The sequence below is a fragment of the Euwallacea fornicatus genome, chromosome 31 (assembly GCF_040115645.1).
Source record: "Euwallacea fornicatus isolate EFF26 chromosome 31, ASM4011564v1, whole genome shotgun sequence".
Classification (NCBI taxonomy): Eukaryota; Metazoa; Arthropoda; class Insecta; order Coleoptera; family Curculionidae; genus Euwallacea; species Euwallacea fornicatus.
The window spans coordinates 1,165,169-1,187,089 of NC_089571.1; the positions used below are offsets into that span (position 1 = coordinate 1,165,169).

The following is a 21,921-nucleotide window of genomic DNA, read 5'->3' on the forward strand; positions in this document are numbered from 1 at the left end:
TGATTCAAACGTGACCTATTTGTGAAATAATTAGACCTTCCATTCAACTGAACATTTGTCAAAATGTTAAAATGAACCCTCAACCAGGGCCTTCTCATTAACGGAAAAAAGAATCTATGATCCATATAAAGTTTTAACAGACGAAGAGTTAGTTCAATGTTTGTAAGATGGGAGTGGCTTAGAATATTTTCCCGAAAGAGAAGAAGTTAATAGTTGTCCCTCCAAATCGGAGTCAAATAATAACAGTTTAGTTGACAATGCTATAGCTCAGCTTTCACCAAATTATCTTGAATCTAATATAATTCAAGATTTTCAGTGGAGTTACAAGAGGATATTAAAACAATTGAATGTAAAGCAAAAGTTGGAAACACTTGACCATACTGTTAAGTCTAGTGTAATTAGTGGATTATTTAGCGACATATTGCTCGCCCCAATGCTACGCCCATGTAGCCCACCTGCTGTATTGCTGTTCTCGGCGCTGATTTGGGTTCTGTCTATATGGCGTTTTGATTAGCGATATTGCTTTGGAATTTTCTGCCAACAATTCCAACCGTTCTCAGCTGAGAAATTTGCTCAGTATGGGGATTCAGCGATAGGTCTTTGTCGGCCTAATCAACTCGACGATCAGAGGGCGCGAGCAATAAATCGCGGTACCCCTTGGGCATAGGGATAAATATATCAGCGTCAGCACTTGAATTTACGTTAAGAAATTTCGGGAACCGATATTCACTCACTATTCAACACCGGTTCCCATCACACGCCTTGCCGCGATCTGTTCCGTGTAAAAGGGGTGTTATATCATTCCACACAGTATTAAGTATTTCGGGTCAAACAAATCAATAAATAAGTTACCGAGTATTTCACGAGTCTTACTATTTCAAATCACGAAAAGTACCGTAAAAAAAACTCACGAGGGTGGTTACTCGCGCCGAATACGGAACGAACTCCCCTAGCCCCAACACATATCAAAGTTAAAAATATTTATAGCTCTGCTTTTTCACATAGATACTGTACAACTCACACGCATAAATGGCTACTGGAAAACTGATGCTTTTTTCAATATACTAATTTGCAGAAAATATATGTTGAAGAATAGGTTTCTTCCCTTTTACTAGATTATTATTTATGATATACAAAAATTAAGTAAATTTGTTGATTTCCTTTGCTTTGCATATTTAAATTTGCAAAATTCTGAAGAGCGCATATATACTTCTTAATTTTGACAAGATTTTTCTGAATAAACACGTTAAATCTATGATATGCAGAAATAAATATATGAACAATTAGAATGAAAAACACAAATTAAAAAAATTGGCATTCAAGAATGGTTCAGAAGCATTAGCCTGAAGTCAACCTGTTAAAAGACTCCATAAGTAAAATCAATAGATATTTTCCAATAAACCATCACATTTGATACGAAAATCGATCAACAGAAATTACACATAAGAAAAACATAGCAATAATAATTGAAAACGAATCACTTTTTACTTCAACATTTTTGATATTAAGTTAACAGACAAAATAAAAATATTACATTCAATAGCATATGTACAAAGTGGCCAACTCTCAGTGTAAGCAAAACAAGTTTTTATATATTGAGTTAGTTTTTTATACATTAGATATATGTTTCAAGAGTAAGAATGTAAATGCAATTTCGTCCCATCTTTAACCGTTTGGGAGATGCGGCCTTTGTAAATACAATAAAAGTCAATTTATCATTTTGAAAACTGTCGAAAACCAAAACGAGATATGCTACATCAAATATATAGTAATATACATGTTATTTCATTAAAAAAAATTGTATGTTTAATTTATTTTGCGTTTACCTCAAGTGAACATTATAAATAAATCTAGAAAGTAACATTTAAAATACATACGATGCTTCAATTATGTATGATGGACGAATATTAAATGACCAAAGAAACTACACATTTTTAAGATTACACAATTTATAAGATTTTTTTCATCTTTCCTTAGTTATGTAAAAGGGATTAGTTTCTGACGAATTTTTGTCAAATTTCAAATCAGTATGTTTCCAATTTCCTTATAATCCGCTCCCATATTATCCGACCACCTCGTATTTGCAGCGACGTACAAATTATAATCTCTATTCTTTGGCAACAGGTTTTCTTCTAGGTTTAGATCCCCTTTTGAAATCTTTGTCTTTGGTTCCTTCTTTCGATGTCAATTGAGGTGTATTTCCTGCCAAAAAATTACTGACAACATCAGAAACCTGCGGAACCTCGAATTTTGTCATTTTCTGTATTTGTTCTAAGTCTTTTTTTGTCTCGGGATCATTCATGACTTTAGGGAGAATCATTATCAAAACTACAGGCAGAAGCATCATTATCATCATTGGGTTAAATAAGAAGTCAGTTATGCGCCACTGCTCCCGAACTTGGAAATACCTAAAAGAAAATTTCACGATAATAATATAGATATTATATATATAGATATATATAATATCTATAAGATCAAATATTTTTTTTGCAAGCGTTATATTCTATTACCTTATGTTCTCCATATTTATGGTAAAATTTCTGATTTTTTATAATAAATTAAAAAAAACTATTTTTGGTCGTTTCGGATAAAATAAAATAATAAATAATATAAATGATATAATATACTTCAAAAACTGCGAGAAAGATAAATAAGGTGATGATCTTCTTAATCAAAACTTCCGCTTCTTTAAATGGAAACAAAATAATAATGTACTCTCTATACAATGTGTACGAAAACTCCGGCAATTCTGAAATATCTCCAGAAATATATAGGGTGTCTACTAAATGATGGCATTTATTTCAAGGGGCGATTTATTGTTACACGTTACGGGAAAAAAATTCTAGTAAACGTATGTGCTATCTTGCTTCGTTTTAGTGATACGGAGTGAGAGTTTTTTTTCGGTTTTTTATAAATATTTCCGGACATAGGGCAATGTCTCAATGAAATTCAGTATTCAGGGATTTTCCGAGACGAGAAATTCAAATGTGACATCGGTTTTACTGCAATATGTAGGGGCTGCGCAAGAAAGTAATGTCCTTGTGTTAAATTTGCCCTAACGTTTTTAGGACAAATTTTTATATAAGATATTTTTTAATATGTTGTAAATTTTCGAGATATTTCAGGGTTGCCGGACTTTTCGTACACAGTATATACAGGATACACTCAACAATATACACGTCGAAAGAAAGTGCTATTTTTTTGTTTATATTTAGACCATCTTCTGAAGTAAACTGCAGAGGAAATTACTTTTTTTTCTTATATTGAGCTTAAGTCATTCTTAATATTTTCTTTTATGATTAAGCACACTATTGAGAACTAAGGCATTATTGCTTTAATTCAAATGTTCCGAATTATCTAGGAAACAAACTACGTTAACTCTTGAATGAAAAACTATTTATCTATGTATTCCGCGGGGTATTATAAAGCAAATCGAAAAATTTAATTTTAAGACTGAGTAGATCTCCACATAAGTGAAACGAAACTCCAATTTATGCTGCACCTTCATCCTACAGGGCGTTCCAAAAAATCAGAAATTTTACGACCCGCAGTGAATGCTTACCGAGTTTTTCCTAACGCCTTAATTCTTAATGGATACGGCACTTGATTGATAAGTGAGGTTTGTATGTGGTTAACTTTTCTAGCTCTAAATTTGCCTTTTGAATTTATTTCCACTCTAACGGGCTCGTAAGTGAATTCTGGATGTAGAACTTCAACTATGTAAGATCCGGATGGGACATTGTGAATTAGAAAACTTCCATCTCGCTTAATAAATCCTACGAATAAAAATCTTTTAGACGGGAAGAAATCGTTCTGAAATTATTTTAGGATTTTGAACGACCGACATTAAAACCAAGTCTTTCTAAGCAAACATGGAAAAATAGGAAGGACTTTTTTTATATTTCTCATCTTGATATCGTCCACTCAAAACTTCTATTTTATTTCTCACACTTGAACTATTTATTTAACTTCAAACATATTTCAAATCTGAAGTCTTGGGGATCAGAGGTAAGTGGCTGTAAGAAGAAGTTAGAGTGTTAAAAACTAGCAGTGTATGCATGGTGTTTTGTAATAATCGATGATCATTAACAAAAAAACTCAAGTTACAATTGAAATATCAGAAAAACATCTTTGATAAATGAATCCTTCAGCTATTATCATTGTTAAATATTCTATGCAAATGACTTAATCAATGCTTAACGTTTCCAAATAAGATTTTTTTAAATCTTCCATTATTTCAGATTAGTTCTGGTTAGTTCACACAGTGTGTTCTTACACAAATACAAACATTAACAACATTTCTTTATTTTTAAAAGGCATACAGAGTCAATATCTGGTATATTAATCAAGTAATAAAAAAAATTTAATAAAAATACAAAACAGGGACCTAAGTCAGAAATTAATTATCTTATTCAGACGTCACCGATTCAAGTTGGAACAGAGGAATTGCATAAGTAGGTGAAGGACCACACAAAGTTTTTAACTTGTCACATATCCTTGCAAGATCCTGTGTACAGGGCGTCTCGAAAATAGATGATTAAAGTTAAACAACATCGAAAATAATACTAAAATTCTATAATAGAATCACCAAGACAAGTCGGAAGAGGAATTGTACAAGTAGAACAAGAAGTCTAAAGTGCATTGAGAGACTAACGGTTGAAGTAGGCGGAGTCAGTTCGGTCGGTGTCTCCACTTCGATGTTTAGATTAGTATCGATTTCGCTATCTTCGTGGCGATGGAAATTTAAAAAAATATCAGTCCAAAAAGCAACAGTGCAAATAAATGGGCTCTATGCGTTAAAATCGAAATTCTTTACGTGCTTTACTTGCACTATTTAATTTATTTATTATCCGATATAGTTTTAAACGATAAACGAATTGTTCCGTTCTGTTCATCAATTGACCTCGCGTCTGCAGCCAGAGCTGCTGACTCAGTTTTAGAACTTTGTACGTGATAGCTTAATGTTTTGGGGAGATATACGTATTTAAGGGCGTACCGAACTCGTGGAACTGTTTGGACGAATGACGGCGGGCAGGCATATCGCCGACATCCATCAAGATCAAATTTTGCCATACGTGGGTTATATCGGATATAAAAGATGTGTGTAAATGTACGCTAACGCGCGACCATATGCCGCTGCTGTCGCCGTTAACCACCTGGATGGAGTCCATATTCAAGTGTTGAATTGGCCGCTCTATAGTCCAGATTTAAATCTTATAGAACATAAGTGGGATGAACAAAAAAGGTGCATAAGGAAATCAAATCTTGTTCCAACTTCAATAGAAGAGTTTCAGTTTGTACACCATTATGAATGGAGTGGAATTCCTCAAGAATATATTTAAACTCTACTTGGTAACGTGCCAAAAAAAAAATGAAACTGTAATTAGAGCTTGAAGAGAAAATACTTGACACCAACTAAGCTGTTTTTTAAATCAAAACACTTATTATTTTGCTACATTGTAGTAGCTATTGATTATATAAATATTAATCTTCCTATAAAATTTTAATAAAAATTTGTGAAATGAGCTGGTTTTATTAATGCAAATGGTAAAATTATCTGATTTTATTTTTTTAACAAAAATGTATGAAAATTATAAAATATTCAACAATTTTGTCCATGGGTGTATATGAAAAATAACTTTTTCACTATCTTAAAACCATGTGTGATGGTGGCATTAAAAATGTACCATGGTACTGTCTGGCCACCCATACTGTCACATTTTTTAATAGAATACTTCAACTTTGCACACATTAGCAAATCCCTTTCAATAGAGAAGAATTGTCTCATCTCAGTGTGCACAAGTGCATGCAACCTGATTTTTACAGGGTCTATTTTTTTTCCATTCGTAGTCTTACACCATCCACTCACAATGGCCAGAGCGATCATATTTAGAGTCTGGCTAAGAAAAGCTAATCAGTTTAATTCAAAACTAGAAAAGATTATTATGTTGGTGAACAGAAAGTAATTCACAACTTCATGTTATTGCTAATAACTGCTCTCTAATAGATAGTACACAGGCAAGTTCATTAAACAGTCAGGCCAAGCAATTTCAAAGTAATTTAGATAAATAAGGCAAGAAAATGAATTCTCATGTTGATGAGGTGGTTCTCAATGAACAGGTCAGAGTTGGTGAACAGAGGTCATCAAAATGTCAAATAGTTTCTGTCCACATTTACCACAGGTGACTCAAGTGACAGTTTCATAGGTACTTCCCACCTCAAAGTAGCTTATAACATGTTGCTACCTCTTGAGGTGCTATTATTATTGTTTTTTTTCGGAAGTTCTCCTGGACCTTTGAGAAATATTCATATGGACTTCCCTTATTTCTTAAATATCTAAATATGTCTAGGGAACCTGGACCTCAGTCCGGACTCTGATATATGGGAACCCACAACCGGAAACTTCTTACCTATAAATTCTCCTCCATTTACATGTATGACAGTAAGGGCCTGCCAATTTGAATTTTGGTAAGGAAACTCAGAAGATAAGGGAAAGACTCGTCCTTCTATAGTATAGAGGCCAGACCCATATTCTTCCTCAATACTTGTGTTTGCTTCAGCAAAAAATACTACTAAAAAGCATATAAGAAACTGTAACGAGTTCTTCATAATCAATTTGATCTTTTTTTTTAACTCTTCTGTAATTTCCTTTTTGTCTTATTCGTGTGCTCTTTCAACTTCTACGAATTAATGGCAGAGATCGAGTCAAATGACGAATTAATAAATTCAAATATATTTAAGTAAAAATTAATAATAAATAAGAAACAGAGGGCCAATTCTGCAAGAACATGTGAGAAAGAGAAGAAAAATTTTAGTAAGAATGTTGCACTCTTACTCTCATATGTTCCTATAGATTAGTGTCGAGAGTTCTCCTTGGGCGCCTTCACGCGGCTGCTTATCAGTATGTTGTACAAACTGCATGACTTTACTCTTGAAGCCATGAGGTCGAAAATGTAGACTATATAAAGTAGATAATTTTTTTAACAAACGTACGAGAGCATAACTATTTCGGATTCAAAGCAACGAGAAAAGGCAATTTTCTTTCGTATTGTGCAGGGATGTAATGGAAGAACTAAATCACCGACACCAGGAAGACGTCGTGATCTGTAATGTTAATTTTTTTACTTACGCGAATATTATTAGTGGAATAATAAATGTTATTAAACCACGAAACACGTTTTCTAATTTTCTTCGGAATTAATATAATTTCACGTCATGATCAGGGCCACGTCGCGAATCTTACGTATCTAATAAGTCTTTGTACGTGGTCCAGCAAACCCTCTGAAAATGTTATAAATTTAATTCCGTTTAATTTATTAATTAAATATATAAAATTGATTCAGATATGTGCGAAAACTTTAAAATCAACCGAGATAAAAAAAAATGCGAAGGACAGAAATTGAATTTTTCATAACTTTCGTACATTTTTCGCTTACGTAGTTCGAGTTATTTTAAGCTAATTTGTGGTAGTTGAAATATGTTCTAAATATGATCTAGTGGATCTGTTTTGTTGTAAATTATATAGCAATTGCGGTGGTGCAACGATAATTGTGAACGGCTCATGCCCGATAAATAATTAACACTCTTGGATTCATTAAAATTTTAGCTATGTCGCGGTGAACAAACCCCACATACATATATAATTTTCTCATCGGCTTTGTTACGTTAATAACTATAATTGATTAGACCCAACTATCATACTCGAAAAGAAAATTTAAATGCACTTTATAACTCTTGTGAGCAGGCGATTGCTCATCTCGTCTTAAAATCTGCAAGTGAGTTGTTCAGAACTGTTCTCAAGCTGTTGGTGCAGACTCGGTAGGAACAAGTCTTCGTTAGAACGTTCATGTTCCCAAGTTCGTGTCGGATCGTAAATTGTAATAAATTTTTAGGTTATCTGCAGAATCAACAAACAAAACTTACAAAACACAACATTAATAATAAACTTTAAAAATAGAGTTATTTTACCAATCGTTGTGGGTAGTGGTTCCATTGGTACAAGAATCTCTGAACAGGGTGCATCTAGAACAGTAAAAAATATATTATCAGCCACTTTATTACCAAGAAAATGAATCCTCTTACGTAAGTGAATCCAACTGAGCATTGAATGTAAAGTTAGTCTTGTAGGAAATCGGTTTGTCCATATATTTCTCATTACACACATTTCTATATATATATAAAATAGCGCTTATTAAACTGCCCAGTTTAGTCGATTGAAAAGCAAAGAGTTCAACGAGAGGTTTCACACCCTGCAGGAAGGCTGCAGTAGTTTCTCATTGAACTCATCCTATAAATGGGGTCGTTTCAATGGTTACCTTGCATTTGCAAAAACAGTTTCTATACTTTTCCATGTCAGTCTTGCCTACCACTCCTTAAAAAGTGGCATGCATGTAAAATGGATGGGCAAATTGTATAGTGGCAGCTATATTTTAATACCTCTTTATTACAAAATCCCAGCCCAATCTTTGGTATTCTTATGTAGAGTGATGTGAATATTCACAGTTTTTTAAAACATTAACACTGCCAGCAAATGTGTGTTTTTTTATTCACATCATTAGAACATTGTACATTCTTAACTGGCGGCTGTAGAATATATGTATTATATCCCAATACTTAAATCACACTTCTTTGTTGTTATTCCTGTCATTGTCAACTTTATTAGCATAAAAATTGAGCACTAAATTTGAAAAACCCCATAAAATAACTGAATTTGAGACACCCTGTACTTTAATTCTCCGAAGTAAGGTGACATAGATATGGTACTTATGCAGTAAATATGACTAGTTTGAGTTGAGAAATGTATGTTATTCTTTTGCTTGTATTTTCCCGGAACACCCTGTATATTACAAATTAATAACTTTTTTAGGAATATGAAAAATGTAACCAAACTTAGTGAACAGGACCTCTACAAAAAGAGCAAAAGCTCATGGCATGATCAGTACAGAGATAGTGCATGGATATTTGTGGGTGGTTTACCTTATGATTTAACAGAGGGAGATATAATTTGCATTTTTTCACAGTAAGTATTATTATTATGTATTTTAAATCTCACAGTAGCTATAAGCACCCACTGTGATTATTTATATTGAAAATATCGTTTATGTCAATGTTTTGACAAAAATGATCTACACATTAACTAACTTGCCAAGCCATTTTGACAATAGAGCTTCAATGATGTTGATTATTTAGTGATTGAAAGACAAATTGCTTAGAAATTCTATTGAGAATGAATTATATCTACATCATTGAACCTTAAGAAATAGAGAGACAAAAAATCCTTGAAAATTTCATAAAGTTTTATTAACTTGTGGCCTGTTTATGCATTACAAGGAGAGCAGCAATGGCTTTCCCTAATTAGAATTATTTTAATGTTCGGATCTTTAGCAGTGAATCAAGTATAGAATTCTACCTGCATACAGTGAACATTGTTCTCCAAGTAGAACTATCCTTTTAAGAGAAAACTTCACCATCAAGGGGTATCCTTTATTGTAACTCCATCTAATAACATACTATTTTTCTTATGAAGTAGGATTTATTTTTCAACGATATTAACCATTTTCAAGGTATGGAGAAGTGGTCAATATCAACCTGATAAGAGCTAAAGACACTGGAAATTCCAAGGGGTATTGTTTTTTATGCTATGAAGATCAGCGTTCTACAATATTGGCTGTAGACAATTTTAATGGAATAAAAATATTGAACAGGACTATCCGTGTGGATCATGTGCAAAATTATAAGGTAGGTTACTAGTCTATGCAGCTGAAGGTAGTAAATATATCCACCATATTCATGAACTGTCAATGTTGCCATTGGCTTAAGATACAATTGGCAATTTAGTAGCAATGAAACTATTTCTATAAGACAGAATATGATCTATTTTGGCCATAGCCTAGAATTTGAAAAAGTTGTTTATTTTTAATTTCCCAGAAATTTCAATAGACAACTTACTGCGAATCATCGTTTGTAGGAGTCTTCCATTTCAGATTCTTACTAGTATAATGGAAAATGCCGTCATCGGGAAAATATTTTAGTTTTATTATTATGTTCCCCTCAGTCATCACATAATTGTGAGGATAGCTTATTGGGAAAAAAAAATAGCGAAGTAAATCAAATTGAAAGCTTTATATGTAAATCATGCTAAAAAGTAGGGTCCAATTTTCAGATGTTTTATATACCCTAGCAGTGCAATTCTTGACACTCAGGCTTTGTGTACTCCTCTTCTGTTAGAGTATAATATTGTAATAGAACTTAATGTTAAATGTAGATAGCTATTTGGAACGTTATTTATTCTGTTACTTGGTACTATGAAGGTTCAAGAGTGTCTTTCTTGGAGAAGAGATTAAAATAAGTTTTTGTTGGTCAGGTTGTTTTAAATATATTAAGTATTTGTCATTGAGGTGTTAAGTCTTGATCTTATTGATCGCCAAGTGTCTAGGATTATTTAAGTTTTTTTTAATGAACTTTTGTTATTATTGCTATTGTTTTATTTTCAGATACCAAAAGAAGGAAAGAAGACGACAGAAGAGACAAGGAAACTATATGATGAAGGATGTGCACCAAAAACAGTTGTTCCGGTAATAGTAAATGTTGAACCGCCCAGTACCAGGGAGAATATAAGAGAAACATTAGTCGATCAGATTGAACAGGATATTAAATTACCTGCTAGGTTACCGATTTATACCAATATTACCAATAGTACTTCTGTACAAACTTCAGAAGTGAATCCGTTCCCTGCGACCCAAAATACGAACTGTTTCGCTCGGAGCAGCAGCAATTATGTAAAAAAGAATTAATTTTTTTAGTTAAATATTCAATATTTTCCAGTTCTTAACTTATTACAATTTGTTACTATAATTTTTTTTATTGTAACAAAACAGTATTCTTGACGAATATATAAACTATATGAATTTAAAAAGTAAAAAAAGTACAGTACGACCTCTTTAATCCTGACAATTAAACGCAAGGGGTGTGCCCGAATTATCAAAATGTCCGGCTTACCGGAATTAAGCTAAAAGTGCATGAATGCATTACGTACATATTTCTTAGAGATTCATACGTACATATGATATACATATATACGAAATGTTATGTCTTTGAACCGTAACTAAAATAGAGCTATCAAATGAACTACTAATGAATCAGTTCCACTTAAATATTTATGGTTTCTCTGAAGAACTTGAAGAGTACAACTTTTAGACAAAATGATAGGTTTTTCCTTATCCTGTTGATTAAGAAGAAAATGTCTTCACCAACTAGTAAAAACATAGTCTAGCAAACTTCTTAGGTAAACCGGTTCTTTTTTTTTATCATCAAGGAAAATCTTCGAACGACATCCAGTTGAGTACTGTGGGATTCACCGAAGGGCGTACCCACTAAAAACTTCGGAAATGGTAGAAACCTTCTCCGACTCGGAATTGTCTCTGAGCAAATGTATCTTCCGTGTAGAAGATTTTTCTTGTTGCTAGCCTTCCGCTGTTTTATTTGACCTTTCATGGCCTCTGAAGCATCATTTTGCTCGAGAGCCGGTTTTTTTTTGTGATGATACAGTAGGTCGTCCTTTATCTGCCATCGCCCACCTATTTGGTAACCATGTCCGACATCACTTTACTTTGTTGCTGAGACGGGAATCGGTGACCAATGTGGTACGCAACTAGCTGGGTATTCGATGCTGGGCAATATAAATAAGATTCTTAACTTACTAAATTTTCTATAATATTAATTACCTTTATTGGGGCTAAAAACTTTATACCTACAACAATGAACAATTAATCTCTATTAATAAAAAGTGGGACATTGTCTCAGGTTTTAACAGAATATATTGACATTACCAACACATGATGGCTTTAAAATATTGCGTGTTTGATTATATTCAGAGAAAGATAGGTAGGGCAACGTTGCCAACGATAATAAACATGCGATATCAAGAAATTTCAGGTGCATATAAAACTTTGGGACAAACTATTTTCGTATTTTAATAACACGTTACAAGAACTGAACAATATGTTTCCATTACTATCAATTTTTAATTTTGGCTTAACGAATAGCGCTTCGAGCACCCAAAAATGGCTAAAATTTCACAATTTACTTCATTCAATTTAGAACATGCTTCATACATCTTGCATTTTACTTGTACCTCGTTCGGATACCTTTATACGGGCCGTTGTACTATATGCAATGGTGAGGTTTAATAACAGACAATAGTTGCGCAACTTTTGGGATTACTGCTGAATGTTGCGGTACCCTTAAAATACAACGGTAGTTGAAGTCATTCTAAATGCAAGTTTCAAGCAGTTGAAAAGCTACATATGTGACATGTGATTATTTTGACAATTAACGTTCTTCTTATAGACGTCAAAATCTACGAGTGACAGATTCTGATAGCTGAATTAAGCTTAAATAATGATTGAACAACGGGATCTAAAATACCATAATTACACGATACGCCAAGACAATATAAATATTTAATCTTACGTTGACTATGTCCTTTATTTTAACATGTAATAAACACATATCTGGATATTTAACATCTCAAAAAAATATAAATAAAAAAGTATAACATCTAGGGGTAACGTTGCTCAAGTCGTACCCGTCCCTAAGTTGTACCTTCTGAATGTTGAACGTATTACGGGAGTTACATCCCTGTACTTGCAGCGTCAGTGTTATGACGTTACAAGCAACTAGACTATAAGTAGGAGTTTTAAGCGTGGTTTGTTGTAATTGGCATTTATACCGTGCGCATTCATTAAGTTCTGTTTAAATAAAAGTTAATCTCGAATTAATTTGTTTTATTGTGGATTCCAGTGAATTGGTATTGACGGACTACGAATTTGACTCGGGTGCTACCTCTCAAAAAACGAAAACCCAATGTGTATTTGAATCAACCATACTTGAGAACATTTGTTTGTGTTTTGTCAACTGAGCTTGTCAAACAAGTTTATCCTTATTTTTTATAATTTTGTATATATTTTAGATAGTTAATATTGCAATAAATTATTGATAAAATTACGTTTTTTTTTAAACCATTAACGCCCGCCGTACTCGACTGAGTACATTTGAATAACGTGATATTGGCGCCATCTATAAGTACTATTAGGCTAAGCATTCAAGCAGTGAGTTTTCAAAGGCAGAAGGCGCTAATTATATATGAAAGCTAAAAGTTCTGTGAAGGCTTAATTTTATCAATTGAAATAACGTCAACTTTAAATAAAGAAAATTAAAAATATGCAATCAATAAAAAGGAATCAGTATTAAAAACGGAAAAGAAGAAAAGCAATGCGATCAAAAGCGATTGGTTTTGTTACATTTATATGGAAAATCGGGAGGAAAACACAATTCAGCGCTTGAAATATAAATCATGGGGCATGAAAAATGAATAAAGAAGTATGTGTGATGCGCGTATTCATTGAATATGACTCACGTATGCATATTAGTAAAAAATAAATTATAATTATTACTGTTATTTAATTGTATTTTTAGGTACGACTTAAGAGCCTGGTTTCTTTAGTCGTACCTTTGTAAGATTTTGAAAATTTTGTTTCTTTATGAAAAAACATAAAGGTTTGCTTGCATTGTTATAATAAATAAAAACATATAATTTATAAAAGTTTTAAATATCACATGTCGTTTAAATTTATTTGATGAATCGTTTTTATACGATTTTTTTCTGAAGAGGTACGACTTGAACAATCTTAACGTACTAATAAATATTTTAAACCGATCAACTAAAAAACAAGGTAATTTTTTCTTACCCGTACAATTTCTCTAAAATGGCGGTGGGAGCATCGGCACTATACTTCGATATTTGACGTAGTAAAGCAAACTTCTTTGTTATTCCCTGGGATGACTCCATATCATACAACGTACACAAATTCAGAATAAGCGATTCATGAAGTGCGTGTAACGGATTTGAAGATATAGCTGATTCTAATACTGCAATGGCTTCTTTTAAATGTCCTCCGTAAAGAAGGCATACAGCCATGTTATTCAAAACCTGCGGAATTGTAGCATTATGTACAGAGTGCCGCATTGGAAATGTCTACTATAAAAAAAATCAAATATATGCCATATTTTGGTGATTTTGAACTCATTAGGAAATACAGTTTTGTGTAATTTGCGTTACATTAGGGGCCTCAATTCACCCGTCCGATATACTCTCAGTCGTTACACGACACTATGCATTTCCTAATTGGTTATACAAATAACTCAACTTACTAAATTAATTATTTTGTTAGAAATAAATTTATTGCCGACATCGAAAATTTGTATTTCGTGACCAGTGGCACGCAAGGGGTTGGTTGTCTGATGTTGTGCAGCTTCCCGTCGTTTGGGAAGTAGCGTATATTTCGATGCAAAATATTTTTATTTTAAAAACATTTTCGTTCCGCTGGTTTTGATCTAAGTTGGGTAACGGGTTTACAGTGAAAAATAATACTCTGAGCTAAATTTTATGAAAACTAAAAATAGGTTCTGAATGTCACTTCTGGTGGAAAATTGCAAAATCAAAAACCTTCAAAAACTATTGTATGGTTTGCACAATGGCTGAGCGTCATCATCTAACCTTCTAAAGAAGAATTTTTTGTAGTTTGTCCACAGATTTTTTTTAACAAAATTTTTATTTCGGTGGATAAAGGTTATCAAGTATTTGTTTTTTCTGCTCTTCTCGAAAAAACACTTATGATAAATACGTAGATACAAACAAGAAAGAATATTTGAAACTGCTTCAATAGTGTGATTGAAGAGAATTCAGAATGGTTTAGTGACGATTATTTTTTTATTTTGCATGACATTGTTGCAGTCTTGTCAGTTATTTTTGTCATATGGAAACACTTCTATAGTAATTGGTTGGGTGCCTAACCTCTGTAATCAATTCAACACTAATTTTGATATTACTCCTTAAATATTAAACTGTAAAACATAAAAATTCACACGTTCTATATATCCTCTTAAAACGCAATTTTTTTTCATTACTCTTTTGTCATTAATAAAAAAATAAGAAATAAATCGGAATATTTACCATAATATTGGACGGTTCTAAGTTACTTGCTTGTTGGAACGCTACATACGCATCGTCAAAGTTATTTTGAGCAATACTCAGTAATCCCTTATCTACTATGTCACGTACTCCTGCGGGCCCGTGCAGAACTGCTTCGGAAAAACAAGTTTCTGCACCTAAAATATGTTAAGATAAGCAAGATAAGTCGCATTTATCGATAAAGAAGAAACTTAAATAATAATAAGTAAAAGCTGAACAGAACAAAGCACTAACCTGTAATATTACCCAATTGGAGATGCAAACGGCCTAAAGCTGACAAGAGAGCCTGTTTCGGAGCGCCGTCTCTAAAAATGTAGTAGTGTATTATTTAATTTATACTCATTTTACTTATGGAAAACTAAATTTAGCAATGGATATTACCTTTCACAAAGCCGGTTTAACAAATCCATAGCCAATTCATAGTCCGTAATAGATATGGCACAGTTAATAATGGAATGCATAACTCTGGCCTCCCTCCCGTTCCACAATTTAAGTGAATCTGCGCGATCTGTTTCGCAGATTTCCATGGGATTTCCGTCCTCGAACAGACCTTTAACGTTAATGAGAAAGTTACCTTTATGATTCTGAATGACAATAACACTGATGAAAAATTGAAGGTTTACAGGCTAACGAGACACATTAAAATCATAGACAGGACAGATAACATAGTATCTGTAAATTTAAGACAATTTGCACCTTATTACTGCGCTCCTCGATTATGGAGGTATTTGGAGGAATACAATCGGCAGTTCTCGAAATATCGATTTACAATATTTTTTGTGCTTATGGCTAAGGTATTTTTTCAGTTCAGTTAACTAACTGCAAAACAGTCCCTTTCAGTGTCGTATAACTGAAAGACGTTTCACCGATAGTTACCTGTATAAGAAAAGAGCACATAAATCCAGGCAAATATGGTAGCTAGAAATAGCACCATATTGCTATTAGTAATAACTTCTGTATTAAAAAAGGCTTATTCGCATTCACTAGCAAGCAATTATGTATTAGTAAATTCTTATTTTTATTATTGTACTATCTCTACATAATGATCCTAGTTAATATTTAATAATTAAAAAATCTCACCTATTTTTAAATTATTTATCATTTTCTTAACCGTGCCCAAAATACTAAACAGTTTCGCAAGCGATTCTTTAGGCTTTCCACAATGCATAGGCAATTCGGATAGTAAGAGTCGGAAGCTAAATGCTGCCATAGAACCTGGACGGCCATCATACATATCGGGATAAAACTGGAAAAACACATCAGGCTTCTCGAGTTGCTCAAATGGTTCTGCTTCGGCTAAGGCGATACTGTACGTCTTGGTTTTCACAAGTAGAGCTATTCGAGTAAACCACAGTTGCAATGAATGAGGAGAATGTTTTGTTGGATGGCCTACAAATAAAATAATAGATATAAACGCCGGTTTCTACAAAACTAGTCAATAACTGATGCTATTTTTCTAACGAGTTCGGAAAGCGATACTTTTCCTATATACGACGACAATTGCGTAAACGTGATGCAATCGAGAGGGAAAAATACCTTTATCGCTTTATTTATTTTTTGGTCAACAATAGCCTGTCACGACTTTGTGATGGTTTCCGCAAACTGTTCTCGTATTACACTAAGCATACACTCCACATCATTAAGTCTGTAATAGTTTCGAGTAAATGCGAGTCTCAAAAATTATGCAAAGCTAGTTAGCATATGGTTTTATGTCTGCCAAGGAAAGAAACCATCATCGCTAATAAAAATTTATTTAAAACGACTACGCCTTGGTTCACAAGTTTCAACCCCGTACGTTATTTATCCATTATTATTGATATTGTAACGTTAATACCTCTTATAAATTTTTCTGTCCCTTCGAAAATGTTTATATTAAAATTGAAATAACATGATTTCTTACCTTGTCGACCTCTACCTTGACCATATATTGAAAGCAATCTGGCGGTAAGATTGATAGCGGCCCTGTAAAATTAAGGAAGAGAGCATGAGATAAGCCAAATTGAAGGATTGTCAGCAGCATCACTTAAAAAGAACAAGTAAAACAACATTTTTGACATCATTTTTCAATGTGTCCATCTTTTAGCAACGGTTGGCCAAAGCAACTTAGGCAGGTGCCTTATAATTCATGTGGTGCAGTAGTCATATGGAAATTGGACAATCACACTGTATCGTAACCCATCGTCAATTCTTATGAAATTTTATTTAAACATTCCGAGTTTCAGCTAATTTCTTATTTTTAAGTCAACCCTAGAATACTGTGAAATCTAGGCACCGGATGAGTGTGTTATGTGGAATATTTTCATTAAAAATAAAATATTTGACATCTACTTAGTATTACCGTAACATCACCTAGAAAATTCTAGAATGTCTCCCATAGAATGTTTTATGGCAGAGAGGAGTGGCACTAGAAATATCATAGATCTAATCGTAGTATGACTAAACTGAAATCGTTGGCGTCACTTCATGTAAAACATTTTCAAATTGCGACAATTTGGGTTCCTTATACTTAAAGCTCATGTCGAATTTCGTATAAAATTTTTGATCAGATGCAATCAGTGATGTAATATATTAAAATTAAGTGGTAATAAAATGTTTCGAAGCGTCCATGAACACCACCCTGTGCATTTTAAGGATTAATAATAAGTCTAATTATGCACTTCATAAAGTTTGCAAAGTGTCTCCTAAAATACTTTCATCATCATTTTTTACCATAAATTCTTAAAACATTAATAATTTGATTCGGTTAAAATGTAAACCACATACTGACCTATAGGCCCCAGCTTGTACCAACTCTCTAAGCCCTCGCTCATCTTGAGTTACGTCATCAGCAGTTAGAGCTCTTCTTTGAGCAGCCTCTGCCTCTCCTAAGCAATACCCTACTGCTTCACCTATGGCATCTCCCAACTCTTCTTCCAGTAAGACCTATCAATACAATGACATAAATAAAGGTATAACAAGTAGACCTTGGGGAAGAAATTACTTGTAGCGTAAACGTGTGAATTGTGAATACAGTTTAAATAAAAAATTTTGAATATTTTCTTTTTAATTTATACAAATATCACCGATTGATTCAGGTATTGTGCAAGTGGAAGAAGGAGCGTATAAGTTTTAACATGTCTCCGACAAAGATCAACGAAGTACGTCGAGAGGCTAGCGATTTCAGTCGGCAGAGTGAATCCGGCTAGCGTTTTTACATCAATGTTTAGATTAACATCGATTCCCCTGTCTTTGTGCGATGGAATTTTTTTTATATTAAGGCAAAAAGCAGCAATATAAATAAATATAAAAAAAAAACAAACGTAAATAATGGTATTTGTTAGTCCTATTTAAAGCTGCACGGTATATATGTATTGTTGTACTATTGTCATAATTAAAAATTAGTTATTTCCATCGCTTTTTAGTTTTTCTATTCTATGGCTTGATATATGTCAACTTTAGAGGGAGCTCAATTTAATAGAGTAATTAGATTTTTTGGAAAAAAGCTAATATGATTAAAAAAATAAATCCTTAAAAATTACACAATAAATCCTGATTTTGTCACAAAATTGCGCCATTGTATCCTAGAATACAGTTTTTCTAGTCTAAAAACAATTAGTCAATATTTGACGATAATAATTATTTTTGTAAATATATACTAAAGTACATGATAGTTTTGATGATATTTGAGATAAAAATCCATTGCAAAGCAAAAGAATTTAAAAAACGAGCTTTAAAGGGAATTTTGCTGATTTTCAGTAAACGTGCTAATAATTGACGGAAGTGTCACTTTACCTTACTTGTTGCAATAAAATAATAATTTCCATACCAAAACGAGTGTGGTTGAATTTACTGTTCGGCACAAGAGTACAAAAAAAAACGAACAAAAATTACCCCAGGCATGGTCAATAAATCCGGATCTGGAACGTAAGTTCCTGGAGCACTTGTCATACTAGCTATAAGCGCTTGTCTGGTCCTTTCATTGGGTATCCACGCATCACGACGTCTATCTGTTTCTGCGCTTATCGATACTGGTGGAATGTATGGATCCTAAAGATAAATAATAATAGAAATTACACAATTTCACAAAAATCTCTGCTTGACATTCTTAGGGCAATGGGTAAGGAGTGTAATTATGAAACAAGTTGCCTCAGTGATGTGACAATCGCTTTCGCATTGCACTACCAAGATGCCAAAGGTGGATTCATACCCCTAACTACACATATATTCAAAATTTTTGCATCGCCTCGATTCTTGGATATTTAATCATGTGGTGTAAAGAATTTATAAAATATCTATTAATTTTGATTAACAATCAATTAGTTTATACTATAATTACTTTACTATTAAATTTTAAACAATAAAAACAATTCTTAAAGACAAAAAACGAAAATTTTCATTAAAGATTTTGAAAGCAAAAAAGCAATTAATACTCTACACTCCAATCCTTGGCCTCACCACAAGCTTGATAGCGTCGCAACATGCGTTCAAGAAAGTTAGTTATAAGGTCTTCTGGATGTTTTACAGGGTACATGCCAGGTGATGAAGCAAGCTCATCTGAACAGTTGATTTCCTCACTTTCGAGGTAATTATTTACCGCCATGGTACCATGAGGACAAGCATTGTCGTATAAAACGATTAATCTGTCTGTCTGTTACCAAAGGCTCCTCGCCGTACTCTAATACATGGATTCAGGATGTCTTTAATATATCTATCGCCCGTTGTTATCCCTTGAAGATAAACTAAATCGGCACGCTAGTTGGACAATATACCAGCACAAAACATGGCACTTTTTATCACAAAAGAAGGCATGGGCAGACATAAACAATTTAAACAGCTCGTGTTGGAGTTCTCCAAACTTATATTGGGCGGCTATCATCTACTGGACAAATTCTGGTCTCATCAGAAAAAAGAATAACATTTTAAAATCATTCATATAAAAGTATATGCTATTCAGCCCACTGTAATTGACGAAGTTTATGGTGATATTGTAGCTAAGAAATGCTTATTGGTTGATGACATCATAAACCAGACTGAATAATTACTCTTCTAAGCGTTGAACAAGAAAAGCAACTCCAAGTGCATGTGTAACTTCCTTTCAAAGCTCTGGTATTGCCATAGAAGGATTTTGTCAAATTGTTAAATGTATATAGCGATTCTGCATTTAGTTAGTGACATATCATGTCACTTCTGGGTTTACCTTGAATAAACTTAAATTCTAAATAGCGATTCCATGGGAGGGAGATATAGCTTTGAGAAACGCCTACTCACTGAGCTATAAACTTCTCTGAATGCTCTTCTTCCACTAATGCCAATATTCTTGCATACTCAATGTATGGTATCATTTGGCGATTCATGGTTTTGCTTTGAACCCTAAAATGGTACTAGCCCATATAATCAAAATAAATCTCAAATTATTTATTTAATAAAAACATATATAAAAAGTTGTTTATCAATACAAAAAAGTACAATTGTTAATGATAAACAATAAATATGAAGGTAACAAAAAAAATTCTTGTAGCAAACTATTTTAAAACAAAGAAATCAGGTGATGCAAAACTTTTGAAGCTGTATATATTAAAGCGGCAGTTTATAAGAGTGTCCTGAGGTAAATAATGTTGCATATTAAGGCTCTTTGGAAAAGAAATTCTTAATAAAATATTGTTTCATTTTACAGTTATTTTTCTACTACTTTATACCTGAATATATGTTCTAAGCACATTTGACAGAATAATAATTGTTTGGCTATAACAGTCGCTTATGTGATCATTGATGACATCAATAAGATAGGGACGTTACTTATTCCACTACATTGGTTAGGTAAGAGTTAAAAAGAAACATAGTTGAGCAACTAAGAAGATTCTCAGTAGCATTGATAAATTCACAATTACCTTTGTGTAGAATATTTTAAAATCACTGGGTGTTATTCTGTTGGCATCAAAAGTACAATTCTGCAATGCTAGGGTTATATGCCACACAATACACAGCGTAAAAATTCATATACATAGAAAGTTCACATCTTTTTAACTTTTTATGTAAGCCTTATGGATAAGTACAGCAGAACACCTTATCTATCTCTATAAAGATGAATAGCAGTAACTTTCATGTTGTTCCACATTAAAGTTACAGCTACATTATGAGCATTAGTTGTAAATAGTTAGAAACTCTGGGCATATAAATAGTTAGAAACTCTGGGCATATAAATTGCTCAAAACACTGCTTTAAACTAAAAATAACAAACCTCTTGTTTATTAGGCAATTCTAAATCTGACATGATACCTCCACTTCCAGCAGATCCCACCGCGTTCAAATTATTTCCAATTAGATCAAAGAATGCAGCAGTGGGGTCCTTGGGCTCAACAGGAGTTTCTGCAAAAATTCTGCAGACTTGGGGCTCCTCAGGTTGACCATTATTATGATCTAATCTATTACTACTTATTGTGTCGATAGTTTTCGATTCTGTACGTTCTCTATCATCATCTTTGAACTCTTTTTCAGTTCCAAAATATTTAGTAAGTGAAGGAACATTACTATTTTCAGTCATTTTTCTCTTTGTAATTGAATTATTGAATGTGAATTGTTTTGCTACATTTCATAGTAAACCAAAAAAAATGTAGATAGGAGTGAAAAAGTTGGGTTAGGTATTCGAATATCTTTGAGAATCGGAGATAAATGTTATTAAAAGAAAAATTTGTCAATGATATCTGAATCAATTGTGCTATACGCAGCTAAAATATGGAATAGTGCATTAAAATATGAAAAAGAAACAAACTGTTATCGTTGCAATGGAAAATATCACTCGGTATTAGTAGAGCTTAGAGAACGGGGTCAAGACCATCAATTCAAGTAAATAGTAAACAAGTACCTCTAGATCTTATGGTAATAGAAAGAAATAGAACCTGAGAATAAGTCAG

The 21,921-nt window shown here is 33.1% G+C and overlaps 3 protein-coding genes across 3 annotated transcripts; 1 reads left to right on the forward strand and 2 right to left on the reverse strand.

Moving 5' to 3' along the window:
* Window positions 1-1,460: 1,460 nt before the first annotated feature.
* EMC7 (ER membrane protein complex subunit 7) lies at window positions 1,461-6,802 on the reverse strand. Its single transcript, XM_066298751.1, has 3 exons — window positions 6,411-6,802; window positions 3,563-3,776; window positions 1,461-2,408 (listed from the first exon to the last, which is right to left on the reverse strand). The coding sequence occupies exons 1-3, from the start codon at window positions 6,607-6,609 to the stop codon at window positions 2,108-2,110; spliced, it is 714 nt and encodes a 237-aa protein (XP_066154848.1). The 5' UTR covers window positions 6,610-6,802; the 3' UTR covers window positions 1,461-2,107.
* A 1,050-nt stretch (window positions 6,803-7,852) lies between these two features.
* Window positions 7,853-12,775, forward strand: LOC136348044 (RNA-binding motif protein, X-linked 2-like). The gene is made up of 4 exons (XM_066298575.1): window positions 7,853-8,082; window positions 8,867-9,019; window positions 9,564-9,738; window positions 10,494-12,775. Exons 1-4 carry the CDS (start codon window positions 8,069-8,071, stop codon window positions 10,791-10,793), a joined length of 642 nt encoding a protein of 213 aa, XP_066154672.1. The 5' UTR covers window positions 7,853-8,068; the 3' UTR covers window positions 10,794-12,775.
* LOC136348041 (trafficking protein particle complex subunit 12) lies at window positions 11,704-21,883 on the reverse strand. The gene is made up of 9 exons (XM_066298572.1): window positions 21,249-21,883; window positions 18,902-19,057; window positions 17,799-17,953; window positions 16,932-16,993; window positions 16,112-16,420; window positions 15,413-15,581; window positions 15,266-15,336; window positions 15,014-15,168; window positions 11,704-13,990 (listed from the first exon to the last, which is right to left on the reverse strand). Exons 1-9 carry the CDS (start codon window positions 21,549-21,551, stop codon window positions 13,745-13,747), a joined length of 1,626 nt encoding a protein of 541 aa, XP_066154669.1. The 5' UTR covers window positions 21,552-21,883; the 3' UTR covers window positions 11,704-13,744.
* Window positions 21,884-21,921: the final 38 nt, after the last annotated feature.